Consider the following 21,515-nt stretch of genomic DNA (forward strand, 5'->3'; position numbering starts at 1 on the left):
CACTGTCAATACTTTTTACTTTGAATGGTACTTAAGTTTTGAATTGTAGAAAGGATCAGTCTTTGATTTACACTGTTAAAGCAGATTGAAAATTAAGAAGCCCTTATATCTCAAATTTACTACCTGTTTTTGCATTCAAACTCTTCGTAAATGTATCTATCATTATATAGACCTATATATACTCATGAAGAGTTTGTTCACGAAAACCGATAAGTCCATGTTATTGCCAAATGGAGATATTGGCGATTAAAGGTCAAGAAAAATAAAAAGAGCATTTTCCTTCTTTTGACCATAACTTCAAAAATGTACCTTTATATGTAGTGACCAATATATATTTCAATAGGTATTATTTTGTACTTTATGACAGAGACCGTACTTCAAAATCTTCAAAAATGGACTTATCGGTTTTTGCGAAGAAACTCTTCATAAGTTTTGTAAATATACATCTTACAAACTATACACTATCACTGTCGATCATTGTCATAATTCACACACTATCATTAATATTCTTATCGTCATACTGCTATCTTCTCATGAATTCCTCTTTCACAAAAATGATATTCTTGTCTCAATTTTCATTTTCATGCTCTGGTTACCCCCGCGATAATCATATTATGCGTACATTTTTATTGCTTATAAATCCGTTGTAGAGAGAGGGATTGATGAACAACCAAAATGTAATCAAATTGTTGGACATTATGTAATCAATGGCATGGAACATTGCGGATAAACATTTTCCTTTTTTATGTTAAAGTTAGTTATTATATTCCTTATCCACAGTAGTCCAGCTGTAAGCGGTTATACAGTGTAGGACCTACGTTATTCTCACTCTTGCATCCAAAATTACAGCCTTATTGATGAAAATGGCACTATGCAGCTACACGCTTCGGAGGTTGGCTTATAGTTATATATCAATACTAACTGGAAGAGAGATGGTTAGGGAGGAAAATTTAAATGTGTCTTTATGAATTGTAATTACAACCTATGCCCTATACTTGGTATGTGCAGTGGTTTTTGAGCGCCCACTTTGTTGGAAGATTTTCGCGCCATGCGTGCACGCGCTTACACACACGCAGAATGGTAATACTTTATACACACGCTCCCACACACACACACAAACATACAAACACACACACTCCCTCACACACCCCCTTTAGGCCTTGCGCTACGCACACACACACACACACAAAATACGAAAGGTACCCTTACACCCTCTCTTTATCTCTGTGTTGGAAAAAAAAAATGAGAATGCATAAACGACTCCGATACGAGACGCGCGCACACACACACATGAAACACACACACGCTTACAATATGAGTACACAATGCACTCACACACGCACACACTCACTCACCTCCCTGCTCACACACACATACACACACGCACACACACACACACACACACAAAGGTTCGTCGTCGCTTTCAAGAGCGCTGTGCGCAATGTAAAAACATTCGCTTGCCGCCCATATTATCCAGTTGTCGTCCGATCATCTTATTTAGACAGCTAGCTATTGTCGCCCTCTATTGGCAGGAGGTAGCGTATCTTTCATCTCGCTTATTTTTTTGTTTTCTTGTACCGCAAAATACATGGCATTTTTGCTCTTTGCTCATTCAAAAGAAAGGTATACGACGGCTTCATACTTGAGGTGAGTATAATTTTTGGCTAATTGTATGAAAGATTTTCGGTATTTTTGTGGTATGATCCCTAGCTATGGTCAAGTAAAGACAATAACAAGTGTGCAGTCCCAGCTGCTTATATTTGTGTAATGTTACTCCATAAACGATTGCCCTTCTTGGCCTTTCAACTCGCCGAACGAATTGCGCGGCAGGCGGGCCCTACCTAACTAGTTTTACTGTTGTTTTACTATTGTGTTGGTGTTAAATACACTTATATTTGTGTAATGTTACTCCATAAACGATTGCCCTTCTTGGCCTTTCAATTCGCCGAACGAATTGCGCGGCAGGCAGGCCCTACCTAACTTAACTAGTTTTACTGTTGTTTTACTGTTGTGTTGGTGTTAAATACACTTATCTAATTTCAAACGATACACTTACAGTCGTGAAATGCCAGATTGAGATACTGGAAGAATCCTTTTCATTACATACAACCGTTAGTGTTAAAATCGGCCTATTGCTACACCGTGTATCCCTACACAAGTTGTAAATTTATGTGTGTATCACTGTGTGTTTACTTCACTAGCTAATTCGAACACCAATCCAATCCCAAACCAAATAGGCCCTACTAAGTATTAAATAGAACCCAAGCAAGACTACAACATCTAATTCTAAATGTAAAGTTATGGGACATGTAGATCTATGGCTAACTATAAAGTTAGTAACATTAACAACTTAATATTGCAAGCTACATTGTACGCATGATTCGACCACAATCCAATGCTGTCCAAAATTCAACTGCCTGCTACACATTTGTGAAACCCAGAATGTATTTTTGCGCATGGTCGAACCTTGATGTGTGCAGGTGACGTAAGAATTTGAGAAGTACAGACAGTGCAGTTGGTCAAACTAAATGTTCCCTCAGGCGTTTCGCGTTTCACAGTTTTATACTTTCTTTTATTTTAATATTTCTTTGTATCAATGAGAAAATATAGATAATTGAGAGGTTCAGTCCATCTGTCAGCAAGAGTTTGATTTTAGGACAGCCACCAAAAACTCTGAAATACTCCACTACAACCTCCTGCCAACCAAATGTGTGCTGTGCATACGTGTATCTCATCCAACTAGCTCCAAGGGATGGTTTTTTACTTGCACTTGTACATATTATGCACCACCGACTTCACATGCACTCAAGTTACACCTCGGCGTAATATATCCAGTTTTGGACGTTGCTGAGTATCCACGTAGAAGTAGAAGTAGAGTCTGCATCCATGCATAAGCTAGCAATATACAAACTTAGCATTATTTATGGGTAGGGCAGTGTAGAGAAGTGTGCATGTACAATGTAATTGGGGCCGGTCGGCTGTCCCAAAAGGAACTCTTTCCAATCATTTGTTTCACTCCTATGAGTATAAAATATGTAAATATACAGTATATAATAAATATATATTATGGTTCTGAAAAAGCTTCCATACATTTACAAAATTTCTGAAAATAATTTTTGATCGCACTGATGCTTCTGGGCAATATGTATTAGACTTTTTGCTATATCTATATTATTACAGGTAGTATATTGATATTGAGATAATTATTAACTCTTATGCGCCATCGTGTAGCCCCCTGTGTGCCACATTATTCTGAGACTACAATGTAGGCATGTTGTGGGAAAACATTGTTCTTCAAATCCATGTAAGTTTTTTGTTGTTTTTATGCTGGACTTGCAATGAGCAAAGTTTAGATAAAGTTTCAAACTTTGCTATGACATTGATTTTATGACGAATTTATGATTATTGTCCGTTCAAAGGACCAGTAGCTACACATTATTGTACATACATGGCTTAAGCTGGTAAAAAAACAATGACATAAACTAAGAATTTACACACACACACACAAGTCCTGTAAGGAATTTTTCTCCCTGATTTTTTTTTTTTTTTTTGGGGGGGGGGGCAGGGGTGCTCCTTTTTGCCTTTTGTTCTCCTTCTTTTACAACTAGTAGAGAGAAAAATAATCAATTTTTTTCTCTCTCCTTGGAAGGAAAAAAAGATCTTTGTGCCTTTTCTCCTTATTTCACAACTACAGTAGTACAGAGAGAAAAATAATCAATTTCTTTCAATTCTTGGGATGAAGAAAAGAAAGAAAACAGCTTTTTAGTAATTATTGTACCTTGTATGTAACCATATTAAAAAAAAGTGTAGATAGTAAAGATGATTGTGACACTCATATTTTGTGGTCACATGTGCAAGTACATGTACATAATTACACATTGGTAATAATGTGGTAACATGAACGGCAGAACAGAAACTTTATTATTCTTTTCATTTTGTTATTTCTCCTATCAATTGATCTGCTGTTTCTTACTCCTTTACCAAAGTGTAGTTCAGTCTTATTCAGGGAAACACTGTAGTTCGTTGCCAGTCCTCTGTTGTGTTAAAAATTTGTCTTTTATACATTTTGAAATTATTACAATTTTCAGCTTTCTGCGCATGTTTTAATTTGTCCCACATTCTTTCAAAAAACCTACCGTGGAGATGGACAGAAAGTCATCCGAAAGCCAGTCAAGCATGCAAGGGAACATCCTCTGTAAAATGCATCAATTTAAGACATCATAGCAAGATACATCGTAAAAACATGTTACTTATATTTCAAACAATCTTTGAAGAGTTTGGACTGGAGCTGATTAGACAGTCTAATACTCAAAGTTTGAATTAATTTCAAATTCTATGTCCTGCAACAAGTTACAAGATAAACCTCAAGTTCCAGATTAGTTGGCTGTAATGTCTGACCTCACCAGTGTAATGTACACACACACATGCACACACACAAACATACAATTGTATGAACACACACACACACACACACACACACATACATTGTATATATGTACACATGCTGTGTAGATAAAGTACATGCACATGACGTGTAGATGTCCACTTACAAATTTTAGTTATATAATAGGGCTATTTGCAAGGCACGTTACTGTATTCAGGTCTCCAACTCACAGTGTAGTAGTACGTACATGCCATTTGTCCTTATTGTTGATGACAGAATTCTGTTTTCTTTTGGTGTTTTTATATCACTGGTGAGAGTGGCCATTGAAATATTTGAATTTACATTCTCTTATCAAGCAACCAAAGTTTCAATTTCTGCCTTTGCCAGCCATTTTTGTTTTGTTTTGTTTTACTGTCTAATTGTCAAGACTCACCTTTTCATCTCATTTACAGGTAGTTCATGCTGATGATGGAAAAGAAAGATCCAATAATGATACGGCCTGTGAGGCCACATATGAGAAAGGAGCTCCTAACTATTGGTGGAAATGATCACCGCGATATCATTACAGGTATGTTAGGTTTTTGTTATTTTTTCCCCTCTCTTTTGTCTTTTTGTGTGTGTGTGTGTGTGTGTGTGTGTGTGTGTGTGTGTGTGTGTGTGTGTTTTGTAGGGGGAGAGGTCATAGGGAGGGATTGTGGTTATGCTCACTACTAAGCCTCATTTCAAACATCTTAAACCAACTACATTTTGTATCATATTGTAATGAAGAGAAAGAAATGGCACATGATTGATGGTAAGCGAAAAAAAAAAGCAAACAAAGCAATAACAAGAAATGTTCTGGCATGGACACTCAATGTGGTGTGTCTCCAGCACATGTACCTTGTTGACGCACTCATGGTAGTGTTTTGTTTATAAGATTGTTTGTTTGTTGTTGTCTGGGTCAATTACTCAGTTTTGGCTCCATTATGTGCATGACATTGGAATGAAATTAATTGCATTTAATTACAAACATGCAGAGAAAAGTAGAGATGATATCACAAATAATTTACAACCCAAACCTTCCATTCCAAAATTTGACACTTAAGACTCCAAATTTTATTGTCACTTACTCTAAAAGGAGAAATTTTTGTGCATTTTGCACAACATGAAGCTAGTGTGAAAATAAAAGTACATGACTCTTTGCTCGTTTTAGTTCTACATGCAGTGTCATTTTTTATGATTTCAAGGCACAGATATAACCGCAGTGTTACTTGAATTTTTCGTCACAGTTGCTAGATCATGTGGCATGAATGAATTTGCTGTTGTAATGCAGACCAGTTTGCACTGTAGTATGTGCTGCCAAAACTTTAGCTGCCGTAGCAGCAGGGAGGTGTTTCAAGTGCTTACTGTACTCAATTGCCATGATCGGCCCATGAAATGAAAGACATGCCAAATTCATCTTATGGAGCTGAGTGTGAAAAGTGAATTCCTTGTTTAAAAGTTTCCACCTTTACAGTGTGCTGTATGTCAAGAATTAATGTCAGTTCCATTGCAGATGATGGAATCCAGAAGATGAAGATTCCTTTGTTATTATCATCATTCTTTTTTAGCTTCTGATCACAAGATTGGGATGCCAATGAGTGAGGATCAGCAACACCAGACAGATTATCATGGAGGCGAGGAAAATGATGGTAAGCTGTTCACATTGTTCTGACAAGACACTGTTGTAGTTGTTGCTGGGTTGGTTTTTTTTGTATTTCTAAATTTTATTGATTAAAACAAACAAACAAACAAACAAACAAGCATTCTTATCACAGTTTGCATTGCATATTCATTACAGGGTTAACAAGTATTGATTAAGAAACTTACATAATGTAGTAAAAAAAGACAAACTTGTCACAAACACAGAGACCTCGGCCACATTACATGCCTTAAATTCCAGCATACTATTCCAGGGTACAGTGATGCCTTTGTCAATTTGTCCACAGTGCAGTAGTACAGTGTTATTGATGTGTTCTGAAATTCTCTCTGAAAATTCAGTCTATCTATGGATCTCTCTCTCTCTCTATCTATCTATCTATCTATCTATCTCTCTATCTCTTTTTCCCTCTCTCTGTCTATCTCTGTGTCTGTCTCTGTCTCTCTCTCTCTTTATAGCTATTGTGCCTGATGGGTGCAATTTTCTGACTAAGTACTTTGTATGTGGTGAACAATGTATTTCATGGCTTGTTTTTATGCCTCCGCCAATTGTCGCCCATGTGCTGGTGTAATAGTGCACATACGACAGCTTCATGACCACCTCATTCGCGAAAATATCTGTATGCAAAAGTAGCAGCTTCTTATATACAGTATTTTGTATTGATACCTACTGGGGGAAAGATAATCATCGTACGTGGCAGTTCCATTAGTGAGCTGGTGGGTGAAATATAGCCTGTCCTAATTTTCTCCAAGGTACAAAGTGTACATTTTGAAGAGATGTGGTAGGTGTCACCACTCTCTACCCAGTAGAACAAGTAAACACTCTTGTAGGTAAAGAGTAATAGAAATTTTAATCATTTAAGAGGAACCTGAGGGCTACTGAAGATCCAATGTGAATGGCATACCATGACAGTGCACCACAGGAAAGTTGCATCAAGGTTAACCCCCATCCATGGATCCTTGTTTGAATAATATTAAATGTCAATGTTTGGGGGCATTCTTCTTTTCTCTTCAATACTGATGAAGCTTTATCATGTTTGCTTGATTTTGCTCTCTTTATCTTGAACATGCAGTGGCGTATCACATTATGATGCCAAATTTTCTCAACTTCGTTATATACCCTTTGTTTCTCCCTCTCTCTCTGATACTGCCAAGGTATCTATTGTGGTGATGCCATCATGTTCTATCCCGATGCTAATGAGTGCAATGGAGGGTTTCAGAACTCTGGCAAGGGCCGGAAATCACGGCGTGCACCATCGGCCTTCTCTCCAGAGAAGCCCCACAAATGCATGCAGTGTGGTGCATCCTTTCGCCAGCGCAGTCACCTCAAGGCCCACATCCGCACGCACACTGGAGAGAAACCATTTGGATGCGAGGTCTGCGGCAAGACGTTTGCCCGCCTGGATTCGGCCGTCCGCCATATGAAGATCCACGCAGGCACCAAGAAGCGAACACCGCCCAAGCAGAGCACCTACATCCCTCCTGTAAGACCCCTTCCTCCTCCTCCTCCGCTGCCACCGCCACCGCCACAAAAGGAGCCGAAAAGGAAACGCCACTCCAACGAGCACAGCACCAAAGAAAAACCGTACAAATGCTTTGACTGTGGCACGGCGTTTCGGCAGCAGTGCCACCTCAAGGTGCACAAGCGCATCCACACAGGAGAGAAGCCGTTTGACTGTGAGGTGTGTGGCAAGACCTTTGGTCGGAAGTACTCTCAGCTGAGGCACATGAAGACGCACACTGAGGACAACCTTCAGATTCTCCACCAGGAGGATTTTATCACGCCCTCTGCCTCCAGCTCCATGGCAGAGTTCCTCCCCAAACTTGAGAAGATGCATGGCTATGAAAAGCCTTTCCGATGCGACCAGTGCACTGCTGCATTCACCCAGCGGTCACACCTACGTAACCATCTGCGCACACACACTGGCGAGAAGCCCTACTCATGCGACGCCTGCGGCAAGAGCTTCAGCCGGAAGTACTCCGCCATGCGGCACATGCGTACGCACACCGGCGAAAAGCGCTACAAGTGTGGGTACTGTGGCAATTCCTACAGCCAGCGGTTTCACTTACGCGACCACATGAGGACGCATACTGGTGAGAAACCCTTTGACTGTCCAGTCTGCGACAAGGCGTTCAGCCGAAAGGACCTTGCAGTCCGCCACCTGAGAACACACAGTGGCAGCACGAGCAAGATGTTTGACTTTGCTGATGGTCCAGAATGAGGTTCCGGGCTTGGGTCGCCGGAAATTCCCCCATGGACGGCCGAGTGTAGCTGCCGCCTGTGATGCTTATTCTGAACTCTCGCAGAACCTCAGAGTGAACTCACCAAACATAGCTTGACAATTTCTTGTGATGATTGTCCAGGCAGATTGTTCACTCACAGCGTGTTTCAGGGCTTCATTAGCAAAGTCTGTGGCATCTCTCAGTTGGAAGAATGTCCACAGGTGTGAACCCTTAGCTTCTTCTGAAGAGGTAGACTACTTCATTTTTTTTCTCAGTACCATCAGCTAACATAGCAGTCCTGACACAGCACAAATTTGTATGGATGTAATGTACCAGATAGTTTGTTCTTATCTTTTAAGATTTACTTGTGTTTAAAGTGTGAAGCATTTTGTTGGTCAGGACCAGCACAGTTGGAAATTGAGGATGTTGTGGCAGATGCTTCACTAAAGACAAACTTACAGCTATGAATCTATTTTCTGCACACACAGCAGTAACTCTGTAGATCTGCGAATGTCTAGGATGATGATGTGGCCGTTAGTACATTCAAGCGTACTCATTGTAGTCTTACAGCCTCGTCATTGATCATTTCTGGAAGCCATGTGGTGAGTTACACCAGGTTCAATTTATGCGTCTGATGTTGTAAGTGGCCACCATGCACAAACACGAAAGCAACATCCCTTTATGGCCAAGAAAGATTTTAGCCCATGGTAGTATGTCCCAGAAGTACACATGTACACATCAATACACCTTTTGTAGACTTTAACAAATGTTTGCAAGAACACTTTTCTTCACAGTGTGTATGATATGCCATAGTCTAAACTAGTATCATGTGGTAGTTCACACGGTAGACTAATTGAGATCGAAACGTAATTTCCCTTCCAATACAACAGTAGCAAAATTAAGTAATGGAAAAGTCTATCCTTCTTGCTTTCCACTGATTTTGTGATTTTGTGCTGCAAACTTTACCCCTCTCCCTTTCATGAGAAAAAGACTATATAGTTGTATTCTGGATTTCCATTGATTTTGTGAATTTATGCTGCAAAATTTCACCAACCCCCCCCCCCCCCCAAAAAAAAAGGAAATCTCTTCAGATTTTCCTTGTTTTGTGGAAGCAAACAGCATGTTTAATGTCACTTACCACCAAAAGTAATTTTGTCATTAAAGTGCTAAATGGGACAAATGCGAATGAATTGTATCAAGGAATCATCCATCATATCAGTAAGTATTTGAATTGTGCTTTTTCTATGAAATTAAGTAACAGCGTAAGATACTTTAAATGTTCACCCTCAGAGTGATCCACTGGCTTTCTGTGTATTAGATCTTGTAATGTTCTGAAGTTTCAGGGTCACCTGTGTGGCATTTATTCTTACAACATTAAGTTTCCTGCCAATATAAGATGTAGGATAAATCTTCAATGTTCCACCATATCATGTCTTCATATCCATTGGTACAATTTGTAGAGCCATAAACAACAGTGTCTTTGGTATCCAATTTGGTATGTATTAATGGGATGTATTATCAAGAAATGTAAATAGGAAAATAGGTTTTGTTGAACCTTCAATTGGCACATGCACAGTAAGGCTGTCACTTTAATATAGAAGTACATTAGTATTTTGTTTGAGACAATAACAGACATTGTACATGTATATTTCATTTTTTCCCACTTAAGAATTTTAGGTCAATCTGTTTGAAGGGGTGGTAGGCTGTGCTTATTGGAAAGAGAGGAAAAAAGGAAATACATGTACATTTACATTCAAAGCTGTAATATGAATCAATCCTATTCCAAAGTTTGCTTTTCAAATGTTGTCATGATAAACATGCAATGATGTTGACTTTTTACCTAGAACATTTCTATCCCTCATCAAGTCTCACAAAAGTGATGCTTTCATCTATAAAGTGGTAACAGCAGAAAACCAAAGTGTAGTAGAGGTTTGTGACAACTTCATTATTCAGTAATTGTATGACCAATTGTCCTTGAAATAATCGTATGCAGCACACGTAGTAGGTGCATCTTCAAGTAGTCAAATCATAATCTTCAGTGGAAATCAGATATATAATGTCCTTTGTGATCCGAAAAATCAACTTCAATGCCAGTGTGTGTGCAATAATCCTATCGTGGATTAGAAGCACCGTCTTCACTTCTTCAGAGGTTCAGCGTAGTAGCGAAATTTACCCCATTGATTTGAAATCGACTCAAACAGTTGGACTGTATTCCTTTCATATCTTTCATTTATTTTGTGCACTTTTGAGTACTTTCACCGAGATTGCTGATGCGGCATCCATGTCAGGCAACAAACTTTGGCTGAGATGCAATTGGAAGGCTGAGGGCCAGAGATCAATTCCAAATGATCCATGCGCTTATCCTGGTGTTAACCCATTGAGGACGAGCTGATTCGGCTATGGTGTATATAACGCATGTTGCCTATAGGCAAGGTTCCGTGATATGAAATGACGTGTCGCGTGAGGGGCAAAAACAGATCATGTGTGTATTAAGCACATAGCTTTAGCGCACGGTATGCTTACCGCATAACAGCCTGCCTGTCATCGGACGTGAGATGTAACGCCTACCCTGTATGCAGTTTGCAGCCCCTCAGCAATGGCTTAGTGACGTCATTGGAGCCTCGTCTATAGAGGCCTGCCCGAGTATACTCAGGACTAGTCGTCAACGGTTGAAGAGTCGCAGCTAGGTTCTTTGTCCTGTGGGACTCAGGGGAATGTGCAGCAGCTAGGAATGTCAAAAGTCCATTGTAAATAACAGACATGCTGCATGCTTAGATAGGGCAGCAAGAGGTTTCCTGCATTCAGATAGTAATGCCCTGTTGCGTCGTGAAAGTGAGGCGTTCCATTCATGTGACCGAAAATTGTTTAGTCATCTTCTTTACTGAATGTACTCATGTTTATCCAGGGCTTCTGCTTATGAGCTGCAGCTAAAAAAAAAAATAAATAAATAAAAGATTTAAGCATTGATACATGATACCTGTATAACAAATCATTTTTATTCTTTCAGACAAGTTCAATATCTTTATGTGGTATTCCTTTATGGATATCACCCCCCCCCCCCCCATCCAACTTAAACTGTGTACAAGTTACCATCTATGTGGAGGTTATAATATAGTCAAATGTACTATTAGTGTAGGAATTATGATAATGTAAGCTCTTACTGAATATTCATGATGCAATACTGTATAATGCTGGCATTGATACAACAATGCTGTATGAAGGTGTGCACAGGGCACCAAGTTTGAAGTGTTTGTGTTTTCTGTAGATGCTCCTCATCTGCTTTGAATCTCTTCCACAGGTTCTCAGATTGAATGTAAGATATATGCCTCTATCAGCTACAGTTTGCCATTGAAAGTTTTTTTTTTTTTTTTTTTTTTTTTTTTTTAAATATGCTCTGGGATAATTTCCCCACGACACGCTGGGTTAGCCAACTGTGAAGAACAATTGCTGTCATTCTTCTGAAATGAGTAGGGAAGGAGCATGGATGGTTGCCTGTGTATATCACATCATTTGGCATGTGCGGCAACATGATTTCATGTTATTGTGGTGTGCTTGCTGAGACTACATGTAGATTACACTGTGGGTACGATCCCATGACAGGAGAGGTAGGGTAGCAATTTGCTCAACCCACACCCCCCCCCCCCCACCCCATATAACACAAAAAAAGGGAAAAAAAGGAAACACAAGGAGTAAAGAGATTGCAACAAATGTTCCCTGCACCAGTGTAGGTTATTAGTGTGCAACCTAGACAGAAGTACAGATGTGTATCATGCTGACTGTTGCCTCTGTTAGGGCCATATTATAGCTGTTGGGTGGTACATTTGCACTCCTGCACATCAAAAGATGCTGAAAAATTTGCACTACAATGTACTACACATCAAAAGATGCTGAAAGATTTGTAAAGGGTAATTGATTTCATCATCAGCCCAGCATGAAATACGTTGTAACAAAATGATAGACTTTTTTACACACTGTATAAGTTTTAAATTTTGATTTTCTTTTTACAAAAGTGTAGGTGGGGGTGTCATACTTAACCCTGATATTGACAAAATGTAGCATACATCGTTGTATACAAGTTTATGGGTAGAATTAAACATGTATCAGAGAATATCTTCATCATAGGATACTTCGTAGTACAGTTTTGAGAAGTTGTTGCATAGGAGATACAATGAAAGGAATTTCAGCCTTTCCACAAAAAACTATTCTAATCCTGCATTTCAGTTACGTGTATTGGCAGTTTGTGTATTCAGATTTGATCCCATCTAATTGCTGTCATTAGATTGCTGTGGTATTTCATTGTGAAAGCACTCTGCTCTAGTTAATAGGCCTACATGTAAATCATTGTTACCTTGTTACCTATCACTACCATGTTGCTTCAAAGCATACTCCTATCTAGAGTAAAATACCCCATTTGCATCAGGCTTGGACAGGGTGCCTATTTGCAGCAGGGGCCATTTCATTCATTGATGAAAAGGCCCAATCAGGTGTCACGTCCCATAACACTTGCGAGTAACTCCAGCTTGTGTTCTAAAGTGGGTCTAAACACACATGATGTTCGTAAGCTGTTTTATTATTGAGTGAAAGAGCCCCTGCCAGAAATAGGCACCCTGCTGCAAACTGGGTCGATTACTCTAGTGGACAAGAGAGAGTTGAGTTGTCATGGATACTCCAGGTTCCTGTACTGAAATCTAACAGATTAGTATGTCCAGAGATGCCAACTACAGACTGTATTATTATTATTATTTTTTTTTTTGCAATACATGAATTTTGTTCCTTTTTGCCAAAAGATACTGGTTTTGTGGAATATAGTGTTTGTTTATGTTTTTTTTTTTTAATTACTCGTGTCTATTGCAGGAAAGGTAAAAATGCTGTTTTTCTCCCCAACTTTGTTTTTTTTCAGCCCTGAGAATACATCAATGCCGTTTACAAGTGTTGGCATCCTCCTATGTCCTGTTAATGATAACTACGTACAGTTTGTAGTCTTGCTCATGCAACCCTCCGTTTGATTATCCCCCCAAATCTTCCCTTATATGGAAGTGACATTTTGCAAGTGTGCCAAAAGCTGGTTAATGGACATGGGGTATATTCATGAACAATTGCAGTATCTCAGTTGTGATCAACACTTGCCATGTGAACAAAGCGAGTCAATATCCCACGTTGTCACAGATTTTAGTCCTGTATGTAGCTCTGATAGTTTCACTGGCATAGAAGCAAACTGATGGAAAAATGTGTCAGGCAGTGCTGTGTTTAGTTTATGTGTGCAAGTCAAGACATAGATTTCTGAAGGAGTTATACAAAGCCCGATAAATTTGCTTTTATTCTTTCGAAAGTGTGTTTTGTTTTGTTTTTGTCCTTTTTAGTTTTTGCTGTCATGATGTAAATATATATCGTTGAGTTTGTTTCTTTTTTTTTACATTTTTAACAGAGTGTATAAGGCATTTCCTCATCTTGTGACATGTCGTGTATGTATAGACAACTTTACTGACCAAGTGTTTTAGCATTTGCACTTGCTTGTGTTTTCTTTGTGACTTTTATGTGTAATTGAAATATCAAATCTCCAATTGTTTGACCATAAGGTTGCAGAAAAGACAAGAATTTTCAAATTATGTGAATGTGTGTACGTGTGTGTGTGAGTTTTAATACACAGCATCACTTAGATACTGCAGCTAGTGTGTATCTGTTTCTCTTTACAATGTTTAAGTGTTGCTTTGCTGCGAGTGGAGGGGAATGTTTGATAGAAGCAAGCCCCATACACACTCTCAAACCCACACACTCACACACACACCCACATAGGGATTTCCATGGTATTCTCAGAATGTGAGATATCCCTCTGTGAACACGAAGTTGCTTGAAAGTTGGTTATGAATCTTGCAATTTTCATTCTTTGTCATCACCATTATCATTGCTGTACTAAGATCTCGATTGTGTATGAGAGTAGTAGCACCAATGTGGCTCAACTGGCTCAAGTCATGGGGGATTTTTTTCTTCTTTTTGCTCCAGAAATTGCCATTTTGTTTTATCAAATTGGCAACACTGAATGTCACTTCATATCTTGTATTACAAAATGTAGATGGAAGTGCTTGAAGTCATGATATGTGCACAAAGACATTTTTTAATGCCAAATGTAGACAGAAGCAGAAACTTTATTTCTTTTTTTCAGTGGGTTGCCAATTTAAGAATAAGTTATAGCTTTAAAGATTAATAGACATTTTACTATTTACAAAAAATCTTTATGTAATATAAGTCGACACTGCACACTGGCACTGGTCTGACGGTCCCTGACCAGTAAAAGTCACTGTCAGACCAGTAACCTTTTCAGGAATGGACTAGTAAAAAATGGAAAAACTGGGTACGGTACCTACTGGTCCAACAGAAAGGTTGGACCAGTAGAAAAAATGGGTTAGTGTGCAGCCCTGTATAATAAGGGATTGATTTGAATGAAAGAGATCCTATTTTTTTTTCCCCCTCTATCTCTCTTTATATCAGGGAACACTAATTGTGAAATTACGGCTAGAAACTCACCCAGTACCACACCACAGACATGTGGTTCCTGGGACTGGGTGGGGTATCGGCAAACCTGGCAGCCACAGATAGAGTTAGCCAGGGAGAGTCTGGCAAGCGGGACAGTAATGTGTTGTGCCCAGTCTTGGTAGTAGTCGCCAAAGCCCTGCAGGTTCAGGCTCAAGCTAAAGTTTTGACAGGGAGATGAATGTCATCGTGCATTGTACATAGGTGTGTAATCGTATAATATCAATCACTTGAAAATGACCCCAAGAGTGACGGGTAGATAGGTTAGGAGGGAAAGGTAAACTTTTTGTCTGTTTTTGTGACTACACTTGTACGTACCGTGTAGGATGTGGTGTATGTAGAAACCAAAGTAGAGTTCATTGGAGCTCTGCATGAGGAATGCATATGGTATACTATGCCAAACACATGTAAACTCAGATGTATACCAGTATGTAAAGTAGTTTGAAAGCCAGCAATTGTCTAGACATGTGTTGACCAACTCACTTGTAAAGATGCTCATTCACAATAAAACCATTTCCCCTCTTGAAAACACACTGCGATGGTTCACGTCTTGCTGACATTTTCTGTCACAATCCACTTTTAGAAGTCTTGGAAGTGAAAAATGGTACACCAAGAAAGAGCCATTATTATTTCATGTGTAGATGGTGGGGATTCGTCATTCTAGGAGCCCTTGTTTGTAAGCCTGTACAATTTCAAAAAAAAAAAAGTCATCTGTAAAGTAAACGAGTAGCAATAGAATGACAGCTGTAATAGACTGAATTCAGTTTTTGTAGCAGTGAAGAGTGAGGCTGCGATGTTTTTTTTTGTTGTTGTTGTTCAAGATGAATTTCCTATAAGTGCTCCAATATCCCGACTCAGTTGCCTTTGAGCAAGAAAATCAAATAGATCATGTGTTTACACTGGGTGTTAAATATGGAGACATTATTCTAAGTAACCTGGACTGGAGACTACCACTCTATCTCATCCAGGCACTGTAAATATTTTGCAAATGAAGGTTAATTGAGAAAAGAGAGCATTATTACATCACTATTCCACCACCAACATCAAATCATGAAAGTTGTTACACTAGTATTTAAATGGTAACATTACAAGCAACATCTATTACTGCATTTAAAATGTGGGTTCAAATCAAATACTACTGTTTAATAGAATGTTGTGTAACCGTAAATCTCTGAATGGGCTAAATTAAGAATCGAATCATTTTCTGTTCAAACACAGTTATTGTAGATTGACTGATTGTAAGTGTTTTGGGGATGTCAACTATGTATAATTTGTTTTGGTTAAGCCGATTCTAACTGAAAGAATAAAATGGTTTGGTTAATTCAGCTACTGTAGGATGAAAGATGCTTCTTTCCCTTTGTATTCTTATTGCACGAGTTGTACTTAATATGTATTGGTTTCTCATGGTGTATGTGTGTGTGTGTGTGTGTGTGTGTGTGTGTGTGTCCATTTCTAAGTCGGTTTCCCCTCTCAACGACAAGCACATCAACTCTCTCCTGCATAGTCCCATTCCCTTCAAACTTCAAACTATTAGTACCGTATTGCATATTCTGTGATTCTCAACCCCCCCCCCCCCCCCCCCCCCATTTCACACGTCACATTCACTTACACATGCCAGGGGAGGAATTACATTTGTACAACCTATGCAAGAGAGTGAATATAAAACATTTAGTGACTCTATCAAGGGCCTATACCTACTAGTGTATGCATCCGCCTGCTATTATTGACACATAAGGTTTTCTGTTATTTTCATGTCAAACCGTGATGACGAATGAATGTTTTCATGAATGATACAAATGTATGTAAACCCGGTTATTTTGTTTTCTTATCCCTTTCTGGTATAGAATTAATGCACAAGTAAAATCTGAAATATCTGAGAATGTTCCTCTGTATCAAGTGTTTTGACCTGTTAAATCTTTGTGTGTGTTGGGAGGAGGCATGTACTATCCTTTCACAAAAACCTTAACAACTAAAACGCAGACCAAATACATGTACACAATTTACACACTGCTTTCACAACAGTTTTCAAATCTGAAAGTTACTGGCTTGGCACAAATAGTAAGGCCACCACATTTTAATTTGAAAGACACATTTCAGAAGCAATTAGAGTAAAGGTATCCCCTTTCCATCATAATTCACTTGATGACAACCTTATATATATATATATTATATACATGTACATGCTACAGGTACATGTATTGCTATTTCAACAGTTCAATTTTGAAATTGATCATAATCCATGTGAATTTGCATTACTGTAAAACCAGAAATATTTGCCATGTGAATTGGAGCCGCCGGCCATTTTCGCAGCATGAAGTTTTCAACAATTGCTACTGGTATTCAATGCATAGGATAAGCCTAGACAACAACTTTCACATGCACTTTAATTCTGGGAATCTTGGCTCCTCATAAAATTTGCGAAAATATCAGGCACACAATAATGTCAGGTTTTATAGTAATCATGTATACATACACACACACACACCCACAGACACCCACAACCAAGCTTAATACACACAATTTTACATTTACATATTTGACAATCTCTGCTTCATTGTAAACCAAAATTCTATTCCCTCTTCCAGACACAAACACAAACATGAATTACCAATATTTTGATTTGCACACAGGTTGGGCTAAAAAAAGGCCCCCAAATCATAGTGCATGTTCACTTCTTTCCAATCTTGTTGAGAGAGAACACATGCTTATCCTATGGATGTATTATCTCTTGGTAATGCACAAGCATGACAAGTTCATGCTAGAGAATGTCATAGGAATGACTCTGACTTTTAGTAAGAATAAATTGTCATCATAAAATCATCTAAATATAATCAGGAAAAACTTATAAAATGAACATTTCACCACTTAATAGAGCTAAAGGAATAAGACATATTTTCAACTAACACTCTGCACCATTTTCACCAATTGTATTGGTGTTATCTATTTATATGACTGGTTAAAACAATATATTGCTTTTAATTGTACCTCAATCATATATAAAAGCATGGAATAGAATGTACATTTCACCACTTATTACAGCTAAAGGAATAAGACATATTTTCAACTAGCACTCTGCACCATTTTCACCAATAGCATTGATGTTATCTATTCGTATGACTGATTAAAACAATAAATTGCTTTTATTACATGTATAACTCAATCATATATAAAAGCATGGAATGAAATACTCCTAATTCAAGGCACCTGAAAGTTTTGTAGTTGCATATGATGCATAGATTAAAATAATTCCCCAATGAAAAATACAATGTACATCCTGGAAAACACTCTCCTATGAAGTATTACAAAAGATATTGAACAGCTTGATGAACAATCTTGGAAAGAGAATCTAATATCATTATATACAAAAATGAAACTTATTCTCTGCAGACAAATTGTTTAAAGGAAAGTTCGATGATTTGGATGTTGACTCTCAAATATTCAACCTGGTACATACAGTGTACATATTCAGGTTACTTTTCTAGCTTTCTGACTGACAGGGCTTCACGTCTGAGCTTTATAACTGATGACCTGCAAAAGACTACGTTACTCACCAGGGGCGGATCTAGGAATTCTGTAAAGGGAAGGGGGCACAGCTAATATTTCTGGTGCCACTTCCGGGTTTCATTTCATTTCTGTTCTTTTTGTTTATTTTGTTTTTAACGAAAAAATAAAGGGGGCCCTGCACCTGTTGCGCCCCCCTCTGGATCCGCCACTGCTCACTCACGGAAGAACAGGAGAAGGAGCTAGCATATCGCTTTGGTGACAGCCTTTCCCTCATACTGTCGCCCTTGCATTGTTCATCTCTTTAACCCATTGAGGACGAGTTCCGAGTATACAGTACTCGGGCAGGTGTCTATGGGAAATGCATGTTGTAGCAAAATTGGCCCGTCCTCAACGGGTTAACAGAAAGTTAGTCCCGAATTAAGTACAAATCTGCATCATACCATGTAATGACAAATGAAAGAATAATCCACTGGTTATCTTGCTGCCTCCATAGCAGAAGAACTGCCAACCTCTGGGGATTATAAATCAAATGCCATCAGGTGCACACACTACACATCATATATATAATACTGTAATTTTAAAGGTATGGTAATAGTTTTGGTTGAGATGGGGGATTCAGATTCAAACTGTTTTTACAAGATAATTGGAAACATGAAGCCTCATCTCAACCAAATGTATACCATCCCATCGAAGGAAAGTACCATGTTTGGGTTCAAACACAATGGCCGATCAAGGCAGGGGCACACCGGTCGTGATCCCCCCCCCCCTTTAATTTTTGTTAAAAACAAAAGAAATAAAAAGAATAAAATGGGGCATGTGCACCCCCTCGTTAATTTTGTAAAGGTGCCCCTCCTTTATGGAATTCCTGGATCTGCCCCTGAAACATGTGGGAAAATGTGCTTACAAACCATGCTAAAAAAACAAATGTATCAAAATAGGCTTTACATCCCTCTCATTTCAACATTTCACTTCAATGGGGTATAGCGCATACCAGTTGTAGGCGCAGTAGCAGCTAGGTGGTAATATAATGCTCTCCAAGGCCAACAAAAATGAATACACATGGTGTGAGGTAGGAGCTTGATAAGCTGCTGGAAATCAATCTGTTATCAAGGAAGCTTAAACAGTTTTCCTAGACAACAAAGATCCATTTAAATAATCATTTCGATATATAGCCCTTTAAATCCCTATCACGAGATTAACTGACTTTTAAAGTATTAATAAACTGATTTACATAGGCCTTATGTGCAATATGTAGTGGCAGATACATTGTACTTCCATAAAGCTTCTTCTTGTACAGGGAGGCTTATACACCCCAAATGATCAGAAGATAACACTATTTTCCAACGATGTGAAAAGCCATCATGGTTATAGGGGGCACCTGAAGAACCCATCCAGTGATACACTGGTTTCGGAAAGGTGGAATACCATCCCCCCTACTAGCCTTTTGACAAGACCTCATGGCTGAGGAATGAGACTAACTCACCACACCGAACACTGCGAGAAACGAGTGAACGCGAGACAGAATGGCGGCAGCTGGCCACGAAGCCTTTTGAAACCTGGGTTTTTTCCCCTACCGCCTCCAGACAAATGCAATTATGAATTATTCATATATTTATAAGTCAGAGCTTGGTTGGCAAGCTAACGAGGATGTGTCAACGCTGGCAATGCAGGCAGCTACCACAGGCAAGAAGCGCAGGCTGGATACGGATGAGCGAGCCGCCGACATGCATACTTATGCGTATTCATTAGATGCGACAGCATTGTGAGCGATTGGCCGCTACCTTTTTGGTAGCAAAATCGGCGAGAAACAAGGCTCAAGATAAGAAATTCATGCCAGGTTCCAAAAGGCCTTGAGGCTGCGCCTCTCAGTCTCGCGTTCACCCGTTCTCTTGCAGTTAGTCTCTTTTTCAGCCACGAGGCCTTGCCAAAAGGCCACCTCCCTACTAGTGTGACACTGGCCTCCAGCAGAGTTGACGCCTTTCTATCGCCGAGCCCTCAGAGTTCATCCCTAATCACGTAGTGGTTCCCATCGAATCTCTCATCGATTTCTGGTGTCGACTCCATGCTTTCACTTTCCTCCCATTTGAGGAGAGCCGCATCCATGTTTTGAGTGATCTCATCCACCGTTGCCATGTCAACAGACTTTCCAGCGAGTCCATCAAATATCTGTATGGAGGTTAATATTCAGAAACCAAAAATGTAAATATGCATGCATGTCAATCAATCGAAGCAATGCAGTTGGAAGATGAATTAAATAGATCAGTGAGGTTAAAGGGATGGTACAGTTTCAGATGAGACAGGTCTTCAGGTTTCCAACGCTTCTTGATGATGATTTTGTGAGATGAGAAACCTCTTATGAAATATGAAAGAGCATATGATTCTAAGAGGAATTCAAAGTCTATTTGATGAAAACTGGTTTTGAAATGGCTGAAATATCCAAAACAAATTGATCCTAATAAAAGGTGGGACCTACCTTTTATTAGGAAAGCTTTGTTTTATTTTATTTTTGGATATCTAGGCCATTTTTAAAACAATTTTCATCAAATAAACTTTAAATTCCTCTAAGAATCACATGCTCTTTAATATTCAATTGAGTGGTTTCTATAAAGTATCTTGCAAAAAATTAAAAGCTGAATCCTCACCTCAATCAATACCATACCGACCCTTTAAGACATCTGTTCTCTTAACATTTGTCAGTATTCAGACCCAATTCAGATACATATCCCAACCAATGTGTAAATGACTGTGCCATGTACTTTACAAAATTGTGGCAAAATTTAGCTGATGGCATAACGTATATTACCAGTGACAATCCTGAGCCTAATTGCAACAAGTGGTGTTAACCTACACCTAAAAATGTGGTAATAGAACTAATACAAGGCTCAATTTATTGTTTCTGTGAGCAATGATTCAAAATTGATAGTCCTGGACAAAAGGTCTGAAGGTAACGAATAAAGATCTGGAACATAATTGCAACCTTGTGTGAATCATTGTGGGATATTACCTGTCACAAAATTATGATAAGTAAAAGCCATGTTTTACACTTCGTTCCTACTAATTTCCTTGAACCAAACTAGTGTATGAATGTGTAGGACCCTGTGGGTGTTAATTGCTTTGATTATATTTGGATTGCTTCGTTTACTTTGATGTGAAATGCCTCCCCTGCTAGTGACAAGGGTGACCACATACAAACAAAAAT

The 21,515-nt window shown here is 38.9% G+C and overlaps 1 protein-coding gene across 1 annotated transcript; it reads left to right on the forward strand.

Annotated features, from left to right (window-relative positions):
• Positions 1-1,595: 1,595 nt before the first annotated feature.
• Positions 1,596-10,747, forward strand: LOC139719100 (uncharacterized). Its single transcript, XM_071630534.1, has 4 exons — positions 1,596-1,647; positions 4,837-4,952; positions 5,974-6,054; positions 7,217-10,747. The coding sequence occupies exons 2-4, from the start codon at positions 4,844-4,846 to the stop codon at positions 8,281-8,283; spliced, it is 1,257 nt and encodes a 418-aa protein (XP_071486635.1). The 5' UTR covers positions 1,596-1,647; positions 4,837-4,843; the 3' UTR covers positions 8,284-10,747.
• The last annotated feature ends 10,768 nt before the right edge of the window (positions 10,748-21,515 follow it).

Source organism: Diadema antillarum, unplaced genomic scaffold, assembly GCF_040938485.1.
Source record: "Diadema antillarum isolate AM-2024a unplaced genomic scaffold, OU_Dant_1.0 scf00000104, whole genome shotgun sequence".
NCBI classification, from domain to species: domain Eukaryota; kingdom Metazoa; phylum Echinodermata; class Echinoidea; order Diadematoida; family Diadematidae; genus Diadema; species Diadema antillarum.

What these genes read in the sequence shown, in the direction of transcription:
- LOC139719100 (XM_071630534.1), top strand. Translation starts at nt 4,844, where the DNA reads ATGCTGATGATGGAAAAGAAAGATCCAATAATGATACGGCCTGTGAGG. An exon ending in TCACCGCGATATCATTACAG is followed by an intron (nt 4,953 to 5,973) that starts GTATGTTAGGTT and finishes ATTCTTTTTTAG; the next exon opens with CTTCTGATCACAAGATTGGG. An exon ending in TGGAGGCGAGGAAAATGATG is followed by an intron (nt 6,055 to 7,216) that starts GTAAGCTGTTCA and finishes GATACTGCCAAG; the next exon opens with GTATCTATTGTGGTGATGCC.